The 20,819-nt window shown below is 53.3% G+C and overlaps 1 protein-coding gene across 1 annotated transcript in view; it reads right to left on the bottom strand.

Annotated features, from left to right (window-relative positions):
- Positions 1-20,819, bottom strand: part of TPCN1 (two pore segment channel 1) — a 49,376-nt gene that overhangs the window by 16,151 nt on the left and 12,406 nt on the right. Inside the window, exons 3-12 of the mRNA XM_054594368.1 lie at positions 11,311-11,438; positions 7,608-7,784; positions 7,095-7,208; positions 6,218-6,348; positions 5,275-5,363; positions 3,784-3,818; positions 3,202-3,260; positions 2,913-3,012; positions 900-1,016; positions 545-669 (exon numbers count right to left, since the gene is read on the bottom strand). Of these exons, the coding sequence (XP_054450343.1) occupies positions 545-669; positions 900-1,016; positions 2,913-3,012; positions 3,202-3,260; positions 3,784-3,818; positions 5,275-5,363; positions 6,218-6,348; positions 7,095-7,208; positions 7,608-7,784; positions 11,311-11,438 (1,075 nt within the window). The remainder of the gene's footprint in view (positions 1-544; positions 670-899; positions 1,017-2,912; positions 3,013-3,201; positions 3,261-3,783; positions 3,819-5,274; positions 5,364-6,217; positions 6,349-7,094; positions 7,209-7,607; positions 7,785-11,310; positions 11,439-20,819) is intronic.

The following is a 20,819-nucleotide window of genomic DNA, read 5'->3' as shown; positions in this document are numbered from 1 at the left end:
CTCCATTCCCCCGGGGTGACTAACTCGTACATGGACCAGGAGTGAGCCCTGTTAGCACAGGACTTAACGGAACAAATGGGCTGAGAATGTTCCTTTCCGTGGCCAAGAGGTGGCCAACTTCTGTTCGAATTGAGAAGGGTTTGGTCACCAGCAGTCAGGAGGAGAAGACTGCCCCTGGAGGTCTCGGGCCAGCCCTCTGAGGCTGCACAGATTGTGTGCGCACGCGCGCCCCGACTCTGCAGGGCTGCCCACGGTCAGCCACCCTGCCTCTCTCCTGACAACGGAGGCGAGCAGCGGGGTCAGTCCATTTCATCATCCGATAGATTCCGTTTTTGTCACCTTGGCTTGAATTAAATTTGAGTGGACTTTTGTGACTTGCAGAGACTCCTGATGAATATGGTCTACATGTATAAGAATCTCAAAGAAAACTAAAGTCTCTAAGGGGCTCTTTGCCCACCCACCTCCCAATGCCCTGGCACTCCCTGGCCCCCTCTCCTGAATGCGTCATTTGGCCACAGTGCCCCCACCTGGCCTGCGCTCTTACCTTAGCAGAGGTGTGTTGCTCTGATTCAGGGCCTTGAAAGTAAGATAGCGCTCACCCGCACTCATCCGGGGCTTGTAGAAGCGCATCAGACCTTCAAACTGCCTGTAGGAGATGCCGGCAGGCCTCTGGGGGACAGGAAGGATGGCAATATCAACACAGGAAAATACAGAGCCCAGACTGTCCCCTCCCTTGGGGACAGCTACTCTGGGTGCCCAGCACAGCTAGGAATCCAGGGTAGCTGGCTCCTTCTTGCCCTCCCAAGGGCAGGACTCCTGCCAGGCTTAGGGGCTGCCCCTGGCAAGGGAGCGGGAGCAGGGACCAAGCCCCTCCCGGCCCAGCCCCGACTCCTCCTTACCCGCTGGCTGATGAGCAGGCGGTAGGCGTGCTGGATGGCGGTTCGCTTATGCAACAGCAAAGACTTGAACTTCCGTTTTTCGATGTCATTGAAGGTGTCGAACACCACGGCCAGAAGCTGTGAGGGAAAAGCAGAGAGACCTGGCTCCCCTGCGTGGCTGGAGCTCAAGGAGTCGGGAGTGTACCCTCTGCCTCCAGAGGGCGCTCTTCAACACACCCCTGAGCTGGGCTTGGGGTAACCCTCCTCCCTGCCCCTCCAGGTGCAGGAGTTTGTCTCTAAGTCTCAGCAGGGGAAGGCCATCCATTGCCACTTGTAAATTTCCTCCCTTCAGATACATGAAGACATTGTTCTTACATTTTCCTGGAAACTTCTCTCCACCTACAACCTGTCCCTGGCTGGGCTGGGCAGCCTTGTAAGGTGAGAAGGAAGCAGGGGGGAGCACGCTGGGCTCTAAGCCCAGGTCAGCTCTGTATAGTGGCTGGGGGAGGCCGTGTGACCCTCCTGTGGCCTCCTGACCTAGGAGCAGGGAGGAGCATCACATGCCAGATGCTGCTGCCTCTGCTCCGTCCCCGCTCCCTCTCCTGGTGGGTCACAGCTTCATGCACTGGCCCTGGGAATCAGGGGGGTAAGGCGCCCTGCCCTTGAGGGGGCAACATCCTGAACTGCTGAATTCCAAGGTCACCATGTTAACAACACAGCCTGCATTCCCAAGGGGCACTGGCAGGGAGGGAGCAGAATCTGAAAGAAGTTGTTTTAGAAGCACTTTCTTTTTCTTTCAAAAATATTTTGGGGGAAACTCTTTTGTCCTTTCAACCCCTTCAGATTGCACCTGCCCCTCCATTTTCCCCCCCTTTAGATTAAGAAAAGGTCAGCAAACATTTTCTGTAAAGAGCCAGATAGCAACTATTTTAGGCTCTGAAGGCCAGATGGTCCGTGTTGAAACTATTCAACCCTGCAGTTGTAGCATAAAGTCAGCCACAGAGGATAGGGAAACAAATGGGCGTGGCTGTGTGCCAATAAAACTTTATTTACAAATGCAGGCTTTGGCCCACAGGCTGTGGTTTGCAGACCCCTACCCTGAATTTTGACAACAAATTAAATCAATTATACATAACACATCGTTATGTTTCAAAACTACAGGATATAAGAGCTGTAATAAAGAGATATCCAACATATTTCTTTTTGGTTTTGAGGAATTAAAAAAATATTTTTCCTTTTTAACTTGTGAATTTTTAGATTTCACACGTCTGCTCCAGAGACAGTGTTTTCTATTTCTATACCAGGCCTGACTATGACGACTGGTGCGAGGACGCTCTTCAGAAGAATAAAAATAAACACAGGACTCGATAAAGGCCTCGCCCTGATGATTCTGGCTCTGGCGTACGGTCTTGGCCCCGGCCGGATGGCGACGGGCTGACAGGAGGGGCACGCCGGGTGGCGGGCTGCGTCTCCTTGACCGCCGCCAGAGTTCCCAGGGTGCACAGGGCTTCACGTTCTCCGTAACCGAGTGCGTCCTGCATTGAATTTTCTGATGGTTCGTGATAAATGGGGTGTAGGCACACAAAACCTTCCAGGGCGTGGGTGTGGTGGGACTGAGCAGTTGAGAGCAGGGCTGAGACTCAGACCAGCTCACCTGGCCACCCAGAGCAGTGCAGCCATGAGCAAGTCGCTCTGTCCATCTGGCCCTCAGTTTCCTCATCTACGAATTGAGAATCACAACAAGACCTCCAGGGTTGTTGTGTTACATCACGAATCCACTTTGCATGGTGCCTGGGTTCGGCTCTGTAAGAGCCAGCTTTTATAGTTATTATGTTATACGCGTGCTGTGAGAATGAAGAGGTCCCAGCAGAGCCCTGGCTTAGACTCTAGCACTACCAGCAGCGAGGACAGTAATAACCCAGGGAGGTGGCTCGGCACCCCCAGCCCCTGCCACGGCAGCCCCTCCTTTCCCATTCCCGCAGCGCCCGGCACCGTGCAGGCTGCTCCGGCGGAGCCGGGGACATGGCCACTCACCAGGTTCATGATGAAGTACAGCTCGATGGAGAGGTACACGATGAAGAAGACGCAGGACCAGGGGTTCCGGGAGTAGGAAGGCATCATCACGTCTGGGAAACTGCGTTTGTGGGGAATTACTCGCAGGGCCCCGTGTCTGCCCGCATCCGTCTTCTCTAAGGGCACCTCTCTGTTTCCCACCCCTTCTTCCCCGGCTCTCAGGCGCCAGGCCGCTCTTGTTCCTCACAGTGCCCCAAGCAGCGGGCTGGGCACTAGCAGAGGGCAGGAGCCAAGCAGGGCCCAAACTTACTTGGCTGTGGTCAGAAGGACGAACAGACTGACGATGCTGCTCTCCAGGGTGCTGAAGTACTGTCCGGGAAAGAAGGCAGAAGGACACGCTGGCGCCAGCCAGAAAGGCTGCGATGGGCCACCTGGAGCGCCCTGCGCCTCTCCCTCCCCACCCCGCCAACCCTTCCTCCTGCCACGGAATCCCTGGGGGATGGCAGAGGGATGAGCAAACGTGGAGGAAGGACTCCACCTTCCTGAACTCTGCTTCTGGCAGAAGCAAACACATGACTTTGGGGCTTTTCTCCCAGAGAATCACATGTGTGCACAATTAGCTTGACTCCTTCACTGTAATCTCAAAACGTTCCCACGTTCCAAATCTGACCCTGGAAACATGACTCTCAGGATAGAATAACATGCCCCTTAATGCTCAAGGAAGGAAATGGCTCAAGTCTGAGTGACGGGGACCTTCAAGGTCCATAGCAGTGATGAGAAGCCAGGCAGGGCCTCCCTTCCTCATGTAGGTAGGGAGTCAGTCCAGCCACCTTGCCAGAGGGGAAAGGCCTCACATAAAGGAAGAAACAGACAAAACACGGTGATTACTTACAGGGTCTGAAGGATTAGGGGAGAACAAGTAGAAACCTACAAGGTAGTGGAAAACAGATTGGAAAGAGCGTTAGAGCAGTGGTCCCAAATCCAGGTGTTGAAAAGACTGGACCAATAAACATACACGAGAGCAGTGGGCCGGGGGAGACGAGAGGGAGTGGTGGGCCTGCGGGGCTCCGAGGAGCGCGCGCTCTAACGAGAACAGGTGCTGCTGCGCACGGGCTACGCGCAGCTCTCTGCAGATACGGCCTGAGTACCATCACGTCCAGCATTAAAAGGGCTAGAAATCTGTATTTTTGTGTAAAAATCCAATTGTAAAATGTCAGCTCAACATTTCCAGACCAAACCAAATCATCCATCAGCTGGATTTGGAATCCAGATTGCCAGTTTGGAACCTCTGGTTGTGAAAATAGGATGTGATGGCCAAGTAATAATTCCAAAGGGACTCCCTTGTTCCCCTACAGCCAAGGGTCCTGGGGTGGGAATGCCACTAATTTCCTCCCTCTCAGAATGGGCTATTCCCCCGAGTCCTTGAAATCCTGTAGGAAAAATGAGACAGTCTGGCCTCAGGGGAAGTCAGCCCTACCTTGGAGCACAAAGAAAGTTCCTCCGAGAGTGGGTGGAAGGGAGGTGGAAGAGGTGCCAAAGGCTTAGGACAGAGCAGTCACAAAGGCCGGGGGCAGGGGAGCCAGCCTTAGAGTCAGAGCACTGTGGTTCCACTGTCCTCACCACACCAGGACTGGAGAAGGGACCTCAGGCCTCCTCGTCGTGTTCTGCGGCCCTCGCCGTCTAAGCCCTACATCTGCACAGGACTGCTGCACAAATATGCGGCCTCATCTGAAGAGGCGAGGCCTCCTCAGGGTTAGAAAGGCCATGACCTTGTTTTCATAGCTCGTGATGCTGATGTGTGCAGACCCTAATGTACTCTGTACGCCGGAGAAACTCTGACACGTGTCTGCCAGGAAACACACAAAGGTGTTCACTGTGGGGTGACTTGTGACAGTGAAACATGCCGCCCACAGGACAGGTGAATAAATCTGGGTATATTTACTACACTCCAGTGAAGAGGAAGGAGTGCCATCCACATATGTCAGCATGAATGCAAGTTATATACCTAGTGTTGAGCAAAGGGCGCCTTGCAGAAGGGCACATGCACATTATGTAATCATTTATATAAATTTTTTGCAAATATGTAAAGCAATAACAGAATGTACGTGTTGCTTAAGGAAACATAAGTATAAAGTGAAACTATATGGACCTGCATGGCAGCGCTGAGCTTATGATGCAGGTAGTTTTGGGGGTAAAACTGAGCTCATGAAAGGCTACAAAGGGGGCTTCCACTTAACTTCTAGCTCTTCATTTCCTAAGTTGGAGTCCCTGGGTATTTATATCATTTGTAGAACCTTTCCAAATTTCCAAAACTGTCCAAGTACATTTTCCTCCCCGTGACTTTGCTTCCAGAGACCGCCTGGTCCCGGGGCGCAGAACTCACCAAGGATGGCGAAAATGATCATGAAGAAGAGCAGCAGCAGGAGGATGTCCATGAAGGGCGGCAGGGACTGGAAGATCTGCCGAAGGTTGCTGGGGAGACACAGGGGCCAGGGAGGGTGAATGAGGCGCAGCCGGGGGCGGGGCAGGGTGTGGGTACGAACTTACAGAGCCTGGGATCTGATGCTCCTGACTCACAGAACACTAAATCCCATTGCGCCCTGGCTCGTGGCATTACACATAGTGCTGTCCTGGACAATTTCCACTCAGTGGGTGACAGGGAGAACATAGGCAGGTATCGCTCAAACAGCCACCCTTCCTGCCTAGAGAACTCAGGCAGGCAAGCGCCCTGCAAGAGAGGGAAGGAGCAGCGGAAGGCCCAATGCTTGGCCGCAGATGCAAAGGCAGCTTCCACGAGAAGTGGGTGTGTGAAGACAGTTCAGGGCTGCCTAGTCTTCAGACACTTGTGCCTGGTTTTGAGGATGGGCACAAAGAATGAGCTGCTAGCCCATTCTTATCAACAGTGCCCCAGTCACAAGATTTTCCAGATGGAGCCTTCAAAGCTAAGTTGAACTCCAGGCTGGTGGCCTGGTTTGAGGGCAGTCCCCCGGTCTGCGGGGAGGACCAGGACAGGCTGCTGAGTCATGTGGACTTTTTGCCAAGTTGTCTGCTTTAGGTGCAGCTGCTGCTGTGTTCGGGCATATAATGTGCTCAGGGAGAGCGGCCAGCCCCAGAAGACTGTGAGTGAGATGGGACAGGGCCTTGGACCTGGAGTCAGGATACCTAACCTTCGGGTGGAAAGCCACCTCCCTCTCTGTGTGGATATGAGGGTGCTTAGATTCTCCCAAGTGTGGGATGGATCACAGCGCTACCTGACTCGCGGGGCCCAGGGGCCCAAGCCAGGCCCAGACAACAACTGTCGGAGCAGCTCCCGCCGCAGGCCTTACCGCCGGACGCCACCGCAGTACCGACAGTCCACCAGGAAAATGCAGCGCAGCGCCCTGGTCACCCGCATATGGGACGTCTGCCGCACCAACACCACGATGGCCTCGATGAACTGCACCACCAGCACAGAGGTCTGGGGGCGGAGAAACACAGAGCGCCGTCAGCTCCTCCACCCAGACACCCTCCAGAATACCCCGAACGCAGGGCTGGCCAAGGGCCGCCCCTTCTCCCCGGGCCCGCCCCCAACACCAAGCAGCCCGTGCGGCACAGATGTGCCGTCCCTGGAGACTGAGCCCAAGGCGAGTGCGCTCAGGAGCTCCTCAGGTGGTGTTCACAGAGCAAAACTGCCACTCTGCCCGGCCACGTCTACCCACCCCCTCTTTTCGGCTCTCCTGACTCCCACCATGAAGACCCCTGAGGTAGGTCTGCAGCATAGCTTGATCTCCGATTCCTCGGGCACTTTCTCTAGACAACTGTGTGTGCTTTTTACACTGCTGAGTGCCACTCTGACACATTCCTACCTGTGCTTCTCTCTGCTGCACAGAGAGAATGTGTACAATACTGACTGCAGATCAGCCAGCACAGACCTGGGTTTGAACCCCATTCTCCCTGGGATTTAGACCCCATTCTCTGCTGTCTGGCTAGATGTGAACTAGGAATAGTAATGCATCTCCCGCAAAGGTTACTGGTCCAGTGGTCGGTGCACCCCAAATACCAAACCACATTAGCTACGGTCAGCCTCACCATGAGTCCCAGAGCATGCAAGGGCCAGGGACCCAAGGTGACACTTCTGAGCACAGGGGGATTTGGAATTGAACTAAAGAGACAGGCTTGAAGGTGACCCAGGAGAAAAAGGCTGTAAGGAGATGGACATATCACCTTGACCATAGTCCGTCTGTGCCGGACGAAGGTGTGGAGGCCCAGCCACCGCAGCTTCATGCAGAGTTCAAAGACGACCACCGTCAGGGCGAGCAGCTCCAGGGTCGCGTGGACCTGCAAGCAAAGGGCGTGGAGACGTGGCATCAGTGGTCCCCTGTCCTCCCCACCGTCGATCACACCCGCCTGCCTTTTCCTCTGTGGTTGGAAAGGTGGGTGGGACCGCGATCAGGGGTGCTGCCCCCCTGGAGCCAAGGTGTGGCCACTGGTCCTAAGTAAGGGAGGCAATCAGACGGCACCCTCCCTGGGATTTCCAAGGGAGCAGAACCACAGAGAGACTGAGGCCCTCCTCGCTGCTCCCGAGGCCTCTGTGGCCTCCCAGGGCCTGTCTGTTTTAAATCCATTCCTGCTGCCTGCCCTTCCAGAATGCTCACCTTCAGGCCTGCATTATCTCAAGGACAGTTTCTGGTGCTTGCCCCCCAGAGAGGAGTGGCTCCCAGCCATCCGGACACTCACATAAATGCCAAGCCGGAGCGCAGGGACGGCGGGGGCCTCGCACAGGGACAGCAGCAGCAGCAGGAGGGCCGTGGACAGCTCCATCAGGTAGAAGAGGTGGTTGTGTGCAAAGAGGTAGGCCGCCAGCGCTTTGGCGTTCTTGGGGTGGGTGAAGAACTTGTCGTTATTCTCACCTTCCTGAGGAAACAAGAGCCAAGTGGGCTGGCGAGCCTCTGAGACACAGCCCCACAGATGTGCCGGGGGCCAGGAAGACAGGGGGAGCCTTGGCGGATGAGAGAAGATTCAGACCAGAGACGGACGATGATGGAAATTCAGAAGTACTATAGGCACAAAACCGTGCAGCAGCCAAGCCTCGCCCCGGCCTGCTGACGGGGGCTACAAAGACGTGCTGCTTCCTAAAACCACTCGGAGGAATCAAAGAATAAAAAGTGCACAGAAAGTAGAGAAGCGGGTGCACATGGGCCCTTGAGAGGCCAAATCCTCACTCTCAGAAATGCCTGCAGAATGTAAAGCCCTGGGACCTGGGGCGAAATGTTCCGGGGTAAACAAGCACGGGCCCCTCATTCCTCCTTGGGCAGCGCTGAGAAAGTCCCTTCGCCTTCTCCAGCTAGCGACAAGGTAACACTAGCCCTTCCTGACGGGGCTCCCGTAAGACATTTAGGATGGTGTCTGGTGCACACAATAGGCGTTTAGTAGATGTTTGGAAGATGAACCATTTTTTGCAAGAGATTGCTTGTCCAGGCCCCAGCCCAGCCCGGTGACTGTTCAGTAGCCAGGAAGTGGGGAGCTCTGACCTTGACTGTGGTTTGGAGAGGAACTGTGAGCAGATCACTTCCCTGAAGCCGGATACGTCACTACCCTCATTACCAACAAACAAAGACAAACCACAGACTCAACAGGGCCAGGCCCCACAGAGGGAACAAACAGCCTGGCAGTCAGACAGAGGGCAGGCTGGCAGGCCTCGCTCGCGGTCCTGTGATCTGTGCAGGGCTGTGGTTTCTCACCACTGCCGCTGTGGCCGGGGGACACCCACGGTGGCCTGGAAGCTTCTGGTTTGGATTACTCAAAAAATGCAATTCTTGGAAAATCTCCCCGCACAAATAGCCAGGAATAAAGGCCCGACTAGAGGAAACTACTGATGCAGCGGGGCAGGGGGCGTGGGATGGGGTGGCCCTGATTTTAACTGTGGGACTTGGAACTGCTACAGAGGAGGTGGAGGGTGAGAGCTCCACCAATAAGGCCAGAGTGAAATATGACCCACGTCACTGGATTCGGATCCAGACCCTAAGGAGAACACTGGCCTTGTTTCCTGGCTGCTGATCACGAACGAGATTAAGAAAAATAAGAAGGCAGGCCAGTTGTACGTGACTTCCAGGCCTTCGCTCTCTGCTCCCTGGGACAGAAGTCCACACAGAAAACAAGGCCGTCTTGGAGGCACTGTAACTGCTGAGCTCGTGGCTCCCAAGAGCGAGGGGAGTTAACAGATACACTGTGTGAAAAGAAGCTGCAGGGACTAGGCATCCTTAAAGCAGTGAGGGGCCAGTTACGCAGGTATGCCAGCGACTGGGCTCAGGGTCCGTGTCTTTCGGCTCAGCTGCAGCGCAAGAAAAGGAAGACCATCTGACCGCAGCTAAACCTGAGTTTCTGCTTTGATTTTTTAAAAAATAATGCATTTTTGGTAAAAATCATTCAAATAATTCACAGGATTATGAGGTTGTAAAAATTCCTGCTAAAGAAAATCCATCAGCTAAAAATTCCATCAGCTAAAGATAATCACCTTTAATACTGAGATAAACAACATTCCAGATATGGGTGGGTATCTGTGTAAATACACATACATACACAAGTATGTGCTGCTATATACATATATATATACCTACACATGTGTTTGCGTGTGTGCGCATAAGTGTTATACAAAAGCAGTCACGTTACACCTGCTGTTCTGTAACCTCTCTTCCTACAACTGCATGGTTTATTTGCAAGCAGATACATGTGGCAGGGTATAGAAACAAGGCAACAATGTATAAAAGAAAGAACACTATTGGGAGGCTAGGTAGACCGGGTTTAAATCCACACTCTGCAACTTCCTAGCTGGGTGGCTTTGGACTCATGTAGCCCCTGAGTCTCAGTTGCTAATCTATAAAGTGGGAGATGATCACACCACCTCCGGGGACTGTTACAAAGATGAGCCAGTGTCCACTTAAAGTTAAATATTGTTATCACTAATATTCCCACCTGCTTACGGAAAGAAGAAATTATCAGGTTTCTGAAATCTCCCAGCCCATTCTAGTTCTGGGTTTTGACCCATGCCACACTCTTATCCTGTGCCTATTCAACCTGGGAGAAGGTGACAGAGCCTGTGGCGGCCCTGGGCGACCCTGCCAAACCAACAGGCACTCCTGAGCTTAGGACGACGTCCCTAAAACACTCCTACTGCCTAACCCTGAATCAAAACTCATTGTTGAGGAGCAAAGCTGCGACACTGTGTAAAACCTAGAAACACACAGTTGGCCAAACAACCGTCAGATGAATGCCTGGTTTTAAGTAAACTTTAAAAAAAATAACAAAACAAATAGTTGCAATGGAAAGCTACTTCGAAGAAAAAAAGATTAGGAATAATTATCATTCAAATAATTTAAGAAAAATTCCAGTTCCTCCGCCAAACCTTATTCAGTGCACACCGGAAACTGAAATCGTACAGTGGCTGATGAAGGCGGCAACGTCACACGCAATGAGACTGGCAGGGAAGAGGCAATATCCCCTTTGGAGAGTGCTCAATACTCTACATCAACGGCCCTAAAAAATGTGGATTCCTTTCACCCAGCAATTCCACGTCTTGAGTCTTTCCTAATAAAATAATGCTAGGTATTAAAGACAGAAAGAGAAATCGCTTGATGCATAGATTGTCCTTGGACTGTAATTTATAATAGGGAAATACAAAATAAGGGAAAATATCCAACCTTGCCAGGATAATTAAGTAAATTAGTATATACTTGTCTAATATAATTATAAAATTCATTAAAACTTTTTTACAAGAGTTACAATAATGTGAAAAAAGCTTATGCTACATGTTATGAAAAAAGCAGGCTATACAACTATAGATACCACACAACTAAAATTGTCTTAAAAAAACACATAAAATCTATGTGTTCTCCTTAAAATAAATGTTGACAGCGCTTACCTTAGGTGAAAGGTTTTTTACATTCCCTTTTTACCTAAACTTACTGTAACAAGCATGTATTATTTGTATAAAAAAGGCGTATTTTTATTTTAAAAAAAACAACACCCAAACACAAAACAGGAAACACAAGAGCAGCAGCAAGTTAAACAGGAAAGAAGGAAAGACCCCTAAGCTCCCCGTGCCAAGGCAGCAAACCCTTGCCACAGGAGGAAGTTCGTGAAGGAGACCTCCCTCCTGAGAAGTGGCCTCTCAGTGTGCCTCTGGGAAGGAGGGTGAGGCAGAGAAGGCCAAGTGCACAGACTCAGGGAGCCTCAGGGGAAGGTGAAGCCACAAACTGGGGTCACATAAGAAGCCCTTCCAGTATGGGCATCATCAGGGGGCTCTCCCCACCGTACAGGTGAGAAGCTCACACGCACAGAACCAAAGCTGGAGCTGAACTTCTGGGCATGTGTCAGAGCCCCAGCTCCCCTCCTCCGCCCACAGGCGCCGAGAAGGGCCAGGCCCTGACCCAGCGGTACTCACCTGGAGGTAGATCGCTGCCTCTTGATAGTTCATCTCCCAGTTGTGTCCAGTGGGGCTCGAGGGGAAGCCCTCACCCTCTGAGCTCAGGCTGGGGGCCCGGAAGTCGTGGATGGCATAGCTGCCTCCGTCTGCATTGGAAGAAGAGAGAGGTTCGTGTACAGCCCAGGCTTCAGAGAATACAAGCACCGTTCACCAGAAGAGTGGCAGGTGCCTCGCGTGCTCAGACACATTTGCCATTACTGCTAGGTCAATGCTCCATTCCATGCGCTAAGATGGCAAAAATTAGTATGGCTGGTTAAAAATATTTTTCTTTCTCTTGTTAAGTGAAAAAAGCAAGTGCAAAAGAGCACATGCATCTTTTGTGTAAAAACGGGAAGAAACAAGAAAACATACAACTATCTACTTATCTTTACAAAAAAAAAGGGAGAGCTAAAATAGAACTCAAAGAAATTGGGTACCTACAAGAGAAGTGGGGAGGAGAGTAAAAGTGCCACTCAAAGGAAGTGATCTTTTTGTTTACTTTTGGAAGCATGTTAATATTCCACTCAGTGCAAAAAATAAAATAATTGGACTTGTCCCTTGGTGCAGGGTCCTCTGGTGCTGCTGCCTGCCACCACCAATGTCCGTTCCGCGCTGCCCCATCTGCCTACGGAGAACGTTCTTTGGCGCTGGCTGACTCCACCCCTAGCTCCCAGGCAGGTGACTCGGGTGCACCAGGAGCCCTTCACCTTGCCCTGGACAGGGCTGGGTTCAGGCATGGCGGCTGCCCCAAGTCCAGCCGGCAGCTGCCGGTGGCTGCCGCCGCCACCACATGGGGAAAGCCTGCGCCAGGAGGACGCCAATGGAGAACAAGATGGTAACAGAGCTTCCCAAGCTGCCCCCACCCCTGGGATCAGGCTCTGCCCGAAATCCACCTCTGAGCATGTCCAAAGCCTGATCCCATAAAGCTCCCTTTATACTTATGCCTGTTTGTCACAACACTCAAGTGTCTCCACTGATACGTGGTCAGCAGTGTCACCAAGAAATGAACATCTGTTAAAGCTTGTTAATTTATTAGGAAGAGGAATATCTACATTAAGAATCTGGTTCCCCATAATCCACACTCCTCATAACCCCTCGACAGGAGGATAAAGAATCCCATTTCAATCCTCTTCTGTGGTGGATCTTATTTTCCACAGACAGCCACGGTATTCCCTTTTGTCCCCACGCTCTTCTGGAACCTTGCGGCTTCTCTACCAAGAGGCGGAGCCTGTGTCTCCGCAGAGCCTTTGCGGCGCCTTGGCCGACGGAGGACATAATGCTTATGACTTCCGAGGCTGGGTCATAAAAATGCTTCCACCTCCTTCTCTGGGGGCTCTCGCTCTTGGAACCGTGCTGACGAGAGGCCCACAAGGAGAGTCGGGGTCCCTCGTCCACAGCGCAGCTGAGCGCCCAGCCGACAGCCAGCACCGACTTGTCCGTCAGCTGAATGAGCCATCCCCGCGCCAGTCAGGTGTCCAAACTGACACCGCAGGGAGCAGAGAAGCTGCCCCCCCAGCCCTGCCCACACAGCAGGTTCACGAGCGAAGTAAACGAGGGTGTTACCATAAGGCATAGGTTTCAGGGGGGGTTGTTACACAGCAGTAGATAACATACATATCTAAGGACTTTATAGCAATCGACCCGTTTAATTCTCACAGCAGTCCCATGAAGACGGTAACAGCATCAACCCCACCTCGGACTTGAGGAAACGAAGGTGCAGAAAGGCTGAGGGCCTCTCTGGCGCCGCGCGACAAGCGAGACACGGGGCTGGGAGACCAAGCCGGGCTGGTTAGCTCCTAAGAAGAAGGCTGCATGCCTCCCTCTTGAGAATCGGAAACTGAGAAAGATGACAGGGCAGTGCTAAAAGGACCCAAAATTAGCAGCAGGAATCACTGAAATGGAGTCACAGGGAGGACGAGGGACACCTGGCTGCTGCTTGCGCTCAGGATGCTGGCCCTTCTCTCCCCGGGGCCAGCGTTCCCCAGCTCCGGCCCCAGCGCCCATTTCTGAAAGAACTAAGCCGTAGCGCAGAGAGAAGGTCAAACTACCTTCCTCAATCTGCTTGTGGGGACCAGGGAAGCACGAGCCAAAAGGTGACTCGGAAGCAGCCCCCGGCAGGCAGCTGGGCAGTGCCGCCCTCTGGTGTGCCCGCGCCCCGTCCTCCGTGACCTTCACACACCGCTGCCGGGGGCCGGGCCACAGCAGGCCCAGGGAACACCGTAAGGGTGCCGGGGCGGGGCGGCTGCCACGCGCTGGCACAGATGGCAGCGGACATCAGGGTCACTTTCCCAGCACCTCCTGCTCCCTCCGCCCTTTCCCAGGTCGTTAACTGGCCGCCTTCCCCACCTCCCGGGGCCCACCGACCCGTCCTGTCAGAGGCTGCTTTGGCTTCCCCTGGGAGGTCACATCATCGTCACCCTCTCTCTCCCTCACGCTGCTCTCTCCCTCCTGGGGTTGGACGCCACCCCGCCCCCCTTCCCCACAGCACGTTTATTTACTTGTGGGCCTGCTGAGTGCCCGTGAGGGCAGGGACTTTAGTTTTGTCCACCGAGGTGTCCCGAGAGCCCAGAACAGTGTCAGGCACGATGCAGCAAGTGCTGACAAACATATCTGAAGGGAGGCTCTGGCACAGTTCCGCCAGCGGCTGGAGGGCACAGCAGGCAGGCGTGACACGCAGGGCCCGGCGGGTAGGCTCCAGCCCGAGTGCAGGCGCCCGGGGGTGTGAAGAAGGGGCTGACGTGGCCTCTGTATTTTCTAAAGATCATCCTTTTAAGGGCCTGCTAAAGAGTGACTATTTTGTATAAGGGTAATTCAGAGCAGAGCCTTCAATAGAAAAGAAAGGAAAACTATGACCGGAACTGCTGAGGGGAAAAATAGAGAATTCTCCCCTCCAAGGCGGACTTTGTTCAGGGCTTCTAACCATTCAACCTTGCACTTGCTCAGAACACAGACCTTGGCTTGCTGACTAGGTACCAAAAGGCAAAGCCCAATAGCTTGTTTGTGGCTCTTATGTGGGGAGAGGGCTGAAAGGCCCTGGTGACAAGGGAGACTAGGACCACGGGGAGATTTTCAAGAAAGCCGCACATGATTTCAAAGAGCCCCCTTCATGCCAGGCCTGAGCGCATTGAGGGGTTACAGAAAGGGCGCAGAGGGAAGGCAGGGAGCCCCGGTCCCTCCCATTCCTTTCATTCGTGGCCTCAAGCAGAGGCGGCAGCCCTGCGGCCAAGTTCAGAAGCACTCTGAATGCACCGCCGGAGGCGGGGCTGGGGGCCCCGCGTGGGGTCCCCTTCCCTGCCCACTTTCTCTGTTTCCCACTTCCTAGGTTGGCAAAGTGGCCAGAGAGGCAATGGACATGCTCCAAATCCCAAGTGCTTTATTGCTGCAGTTACAAGGAATGCTTAAAGGCTCAGCCGTCCCCTACAGGGAAAGGACAGTTATGGCCCATAAAAGAGAGGAAGGCAGGGGGCAGGTGGGGCGGGAGCTGGCCTCAGGGGCTTCCTCAGAACGAACTCCCTTCAAAGCTGGACGTGAAATCTATAGGGGACCCCCCCTGACCCCGACCCCCTGGTCACCACGGGGAACAAAGTTCCAGGGTCTGTCCCCACATCCCCATTGAAGCCCGCTGGGTCTGCGCCAGGTCGTCTGCCTGGGAGTCTCAGAGCCCTGTGACTGTTAGCACCTACCTGCCCCGGTGACCTGCAGCCCTGCCCTGATCTACTCTCGCCCACCTGGGCCGAATCTGCACTTCCTGGGAGAAAAAGTCCCTAGGCAGATGATGGTGCTGGATTCTCTCGGAGCTTTCCCTGCTCAGGAGGAGTCCTGGCCACCAAAGTGGTCAGGTGGGCTCTTGCCACAGCCCCCAGGTCCAGCCCCATCCTGAGTGCTGGACCGGCCCTCACTCTGGCGACTGTCAGAGACCAGAAAGAACCAGCATGGGCGACCTAGGACCCCGGCACCGTCCTTACCCGGGGCAGGGCGGCTTCTCCCAGGAGCGCTGGACGGGCAAGAGGGAGGCGCACCGCAAAGGCCCTGCTCCAGGAGACGGCATGGCCTTGCCACGGGGCTGTCGGGGAGCTGGCCCTCCGCTGCCTCCTCCAGGAGCATGGCAGCCGGCCCTCGCCTTGGCATTTCTGCCTCGGCAGCGGGGCTGGGAATGGAGGGAAGAAGCAAAAAGCCACGCAGCAGTCAGGAGGGCAGGAGAAGCTGCTGTCCTGGCCCGCACAGCAAGCAGGTTTCTCCACTTGCAGGAGGTTTCAAAGGGCCAGAGGAGGCTGACCAGGAACATTCTTGGCAACCAGGAAGTTCCCATTCTGCGCCTCTGGGGAAAGTTCCCCAAAAGGAAACATCTTGTTCTGCACTCCTGGTGCCCTGGGCAGAGAGCACTCCTGTGAAAACCAGCCACTTAAGATTTATGCAACACCCACCTTTTAACTACCCTCCCCAAACCCTGGCCATCAGCCCAGGGAGGTGAACTGAAATTACTGGCAGGAGAAGAAACTGGAAAAAAAAAAAACAAAACAAAAAAAACAACCAAACAAGCAAAAAACAAACACCAAAACCTGAACTGACAGGCATTAGAATACAAAACAATAACAGAAACTCTGCCTCAAAGTATGAGAGAAGTTCCCCATCCAGAGGACAGGCAGACAAACCAGAATGACCTGTTTGCACAGATGGCAGCGCTGATGTAACAGGGCCCAGACGCTCCCTGCAGAACAGCTGGCTGCTTTGCATGCAGCCTCTGAAACGGCCCTGCGGGGAATGCAAGGGTTCCATTCGCTGGAGCACAGCATGCAGCAGGGTCCTGGTGGTGCTGGGTAAATAGAAACAGTTTCCATATGCCAGCCATAAAGCCGCACGGGGAGGACGGGGAAGAGCCGGCAGGGGGAGGGCTTCTGCGACCCACCTCCCACCCAGCGAGTGTGGAGTCTGCTGGGCTGGGTAAGCCACCGGGGCCTCTCGGTGGGGCCGGGACAGGACGCTGCTTTGGATAAAAAGCCTTTGAGGTCCTTCCTCTCGGAAGGCAGCTTGGATCAGAAAGAACGCGAGGCAATGATCGCCCTGGACAGGTTTATACTGAATACGCAACTCACTCCCTTCCATTCTTTCTCTTATGTGTACACAACCTCACACACACTTTCACACACACACACACCCCCCCCCCACACTGTACCACACACAACCCTGCACATCCTCTTCAAGACAAAAGGTAGCTCTGTTCATCCAAGTTCACTCCCAGCTGTACCCCTCCCCTCGCCCAGCTCACAGTCCAATCCCCGGAGCCTCAGTTTCTTCATCCATTAACTGGGACCGGTGCCAACCGTGCTCTGGGCATGGCATAAACAAATGTCAGTACCCACACAGCTCTTGGAGCCCTCCGGAAGCCCGTGCCCACCAGAATGACAACGAGCATTCGCCAACCGTTTGCCAGGTGTCGCTGAGAGCCCCACTCCATGGGAAAAAGCTTGAAGAGGGGAGGAAAATAAACCAGAGTGACGCTTATGAGTGTTCCAGGCACGGTGTCGCCACACTGCTTCTGTGCCTGCTGGCTCTGCAAAGCCCCCAGATAAAAAATGGGCAAGAGACACTGTGCCAAAAGAAAGCAGAGCCCACGTTTCCTTCTGCTCAGGCCTTCTCTTGCTGGTGACTGGCTGCAAGACGGTGTGGGAGGTAGACCCACATTATCCACACATGTTAGTAAAGGCTGCAAACCCGGCAGAGTCCCGGGCCGATATACCAACCTCCAGAAAGGGGAAAACTGACACAGCCCTCCCAGCTGAATCGCTGGACTCAGGCCCAAAACCCGTCTTGCCAACAGCTTAAGCCAGAGGCAGAAAGGAAAACCAAACAGCTCACCTGGGCTGGTCCCATGGGTCAAGCACTTTTCTAGAAGGAGGGGGTCTGGTCTGAAACTGGTCAGGATAATGCCCGGTGACCTCCAACTTTGTTTCCCACCAGCTGACAGGTTCTAAGTGGCCAAATCCAGAGGGATTCCCTGTAGAGACATAAGGCTGGCCGTGGAAGGGCCCTGAACTGGCTAGAAAGCTGAGAGCAGTAACTAAAGAGATGAATGGAAAGGCAGGAGGGGCTGGGAAGTGAGGTCCCCTTAGGGAGCCCGGGGAGTGATTCCTGCCGCAGGTGCCCACTCCCCCAGTGGCCACACGGGAACCTCCCACCCTGAGGTTGCGAAGATGACCTCGAGAGCATCTGTCTAGTCTTAAGAAAAAATGCAACAATTTGGGAGAGAAAAAGGGGAGGGTGAAGTTTACAGAAGCTGCCTTTCCAGATGCAAATAAGCATGGTTTACTTTGAGGAGACATTGATTCAGCACCCACTGTATGCCAGGCATTGTGCTACATGTGGGATTTTGAAAACGTAAAACCATGAATTTTGTCCTCACAGGGTTCACTATCAGGAGGCAAAAGAAGAAATGCGATTCCAGTGCATTAAAGTCATTTGTTTGTTACAACAGCCTAGAGAAGGATGTGGCAATAGCTACCTTCCACTGGGGCCAGTGGACAGAGGCAGGGAGGGATTCAGGGGTGATGTCTGCGCAGGCTTTTGAAGGATGAAGAGGTGTCACGAAGTGGATAGGGTGGGGCCTTGAACTGGCTAGAAACTGGGGATACATTCCAGAACTGGGGAAGAGCATGCACAAAGCACAGAGAAGCAAACAGCAGGGCATGCCTGGGAACCCAGAAGGTTCAGTAATCCTGAAGTTTAAAGAGCCAGAGATCAGGCTGACATTCTGGGAATGGTAACGGGTACAGCTCACACTCAGCACTTAGTGGGCACCAGACAGAGTTCTAAGGGTGAAAAAAGCCCTGTGGACCAGAGACTGTCATTCTCCCCAGTTTACAGAGGGGAAAACTAAGGCCCAGAGAGACTAAGTGATTTGCCCAAGGTCACAGAGCAAGGAAGTGGCCAAGCTGAGGTTCAAGCCCGGGTAGCCTGAGCACTCAGCCTCTTCCCCCGACCTGCAGAGACAGCAGGTGGCTGTAAACCACGTTAAGGAGACTGGACTTGAACCAATGGGTTCTAACAGCAGGGCACTTGGACCACGTGCACCAATGGGAAATACGCAGCCAGGATGGTCAGTCTTGGTTAGCGTCCTCGTAATCCCATCGACAAACATCCTGCTTGGGCACAATGCGCGTTCCTCACCCAGGGGAGCCACAGTGAGCTCCCATTTAAAGGGCACTTAATCTGAGGAGCCACTGGGATAATTTCTATCATTTAACCCTCCTCACCACCCTTTACATAAAGAGCCCTAAATTGTCACACCCTCCTCTGGCCTGTGCAGAGAGGGAACAAGTGGTTTGCAGATGCCCACAGGTAACTTCACAGTAAGGCAGGACCTGATTTCTACCTTCTCTAGACTGTGCATTTCAAGGTTTCACTTGCAATTGTACTTCCCATTCCTGTGCTGCTGGGCTTACATGAAACAAAAGGCTTTCATTCCCACCAGTCACTCAGCGCACAGTATTTACTGAGCGTCTACCACGTGCAAAGTGCTTCAGGTGCTTTGAAAAAAACACTTGTAAAGACTACGCACATCTCAAAGGCCCCACGCTTCGGGAGTGTGCGCGTGTATACACACACACACACACACACACACTCAGAGGCATGCAAGCTCCACTCTGTTTACCCAGTGAAGAGTGCAGCACCTGTGCGAACATCTGTCCGTATTCACTTGGAAGCATCAGAAATGCTAATTGTGGACACACGGGGATGGGGCTGGGAGCAGCAGAGGAGCAAACGGAGATGAAAGGTATTTTTCACTGCACACGGGCACTCCCTGGGCCCCTGCACGGGGTCAGCAGACCAGCAGTGCTAGAGGAACAAGGCTAGCTGGGAGCCACGCTCTCCATGCAGCCACTGATGGGCTGCTGATGCTGTCCGCTCAGCACGGCTCAGAGGTCCGCTCTAGCCCCTACCTGGGAGCAGCCGGATTGTATAAACACCGGCCATGCCCCAGCACCTGGATCTTCTGCCGCAGCCAGTGGTTCTGCTCAGAAGAGCAGCGACAAGGAGGCACAGGCCCCTGGGGAAGGGACCGTTGGGAGGAAGTTTACATCCTGCAGAGAGCATGGTGGCTGAGGTGCGCCACCTCTCCAGGGACCGGGCTTGCCTGGCTGCGGCTCCCAGAGGGGCCGACAGGGCCTGACAGCCTGCGTGGTCAGCGGCCAGGCCGTGGGCTCAGCTTCCTCTTCCTTGTCCTCAGGTTCCCTTTCCACTGAGTGGGGGAGGCAGCCCAAAAGAGGCATCATGAATAAAGAAAAATACAAGAGAAATCCAGAAAGCTGTCCTAAAGAGGGGGCAGAAGACGGAGTTGCTGGAGTTGAATTATCTCTGCAAGGCACCCGCATGGTGGTCAAGGAAGTTAGCATATTGTTCCCCTGTTGGCCACAATCAGATCTTTAAGAAAATGCAAAAAACAGCTAATGTCCCTTAAGGAGAGGTCAGAGAATTTAATAAAAGGAAGAGGAAGCTCAAGTTGTCCATTCAGAGAGTCCTTAGATTACCTACTCGAGGGCTCAAGAAAGGGCAACTTTACTGCTATGGTGAAAATGGAACTCAGATATTTTAGTATTATTAGAATTTCCACTTACTGAGTTGGTGCTATGAAATGTTCTATGCAATTTCCCATTTAACCACTTAAAAAAATTTTTTTTTTAATTTATTGATTTTGGTGAGGTGGAGAGAGAGAAACATCGATTTGTTGTTTTACTTATTTATACATTCATTGGTTGATTCTTGCATGCGCCCTGTCTGGGGATCAAACCAGCAACCTTGGCTTATCAGGCAACATTCTAACCAACTGAGCAACCAGGCCAGGGCTCCCACTTAACCTTTATGTCAACCCTAAATGGAAACATTCTTATCCCCATTTTACAGATGGAAGAAACTGAAACTCCAGAAGAGACTGAAGCTCAGCTCCTCGTTCAGGGTGGCACAGCTACCAAGAGGTGGTGCCAGAAATTCAGCCCCGCCCTTTGCAATAGACAATGAGACCGGAAAAAAATGTTTGAATGCTGTAGAGTGTCAGCAGATAGACTCACTCCCCAAACACACACACATTTCTAACAACCTGACAATTCTCCCAGGCCACCCCATCTCCAGATCTGTGAGCCTGACAAACCCTGAGACAGTGTCTGATCCAACAGGAAGCAGTGCAAAACGACATGCGACAAAACCAAATGAGCCAACGTGCCTGAAGGCTGAGGGGACTTGGGTTCTGTTAAAATCTGAGCCCTGCCGAGGCGACCAGTCTGGCTCCAGGGTGCGCAGTAAAAGCTGTGATTCCAGACAACAAGGCAGTCTAGCCAAGTGTGAACAGCCGAGCCCGCAAGAAGAGGGGACCCTTGAGAGTCACAGAGAGAAGACATCACGCTTGTCGACGACCACCCACAAGTGAAAGCCAACGCATCCGGCAGCTTGGAGTGGCTCCAAGCCATTAGCCAGCACGGAGCACAGTCGCTCTGCCC

The sequence above is a fragment of the Pteronotus mesoamericanus genome, unplaced genomic scaffold, assembly GCF_021234165.1.
Source record: "Pteronotus mesoamericanus isolate MK-2021 breed Mesoamerican mustached bat unplaced genomic scaffold, CSHL_Meso_final scaffold_507, whole genome shotgun sequence".
Taxonomy (NCBI): domain Eukaryota; kingdom Metazoa; phylum Chordata; class Mammalia; order Chiroptera; family Mormoopidae; genus Pteronotus; species Pteronotus mesoamericanus.
This window is presented reverse-complemented; position numbering and strand designations above follow the sequence as displayed.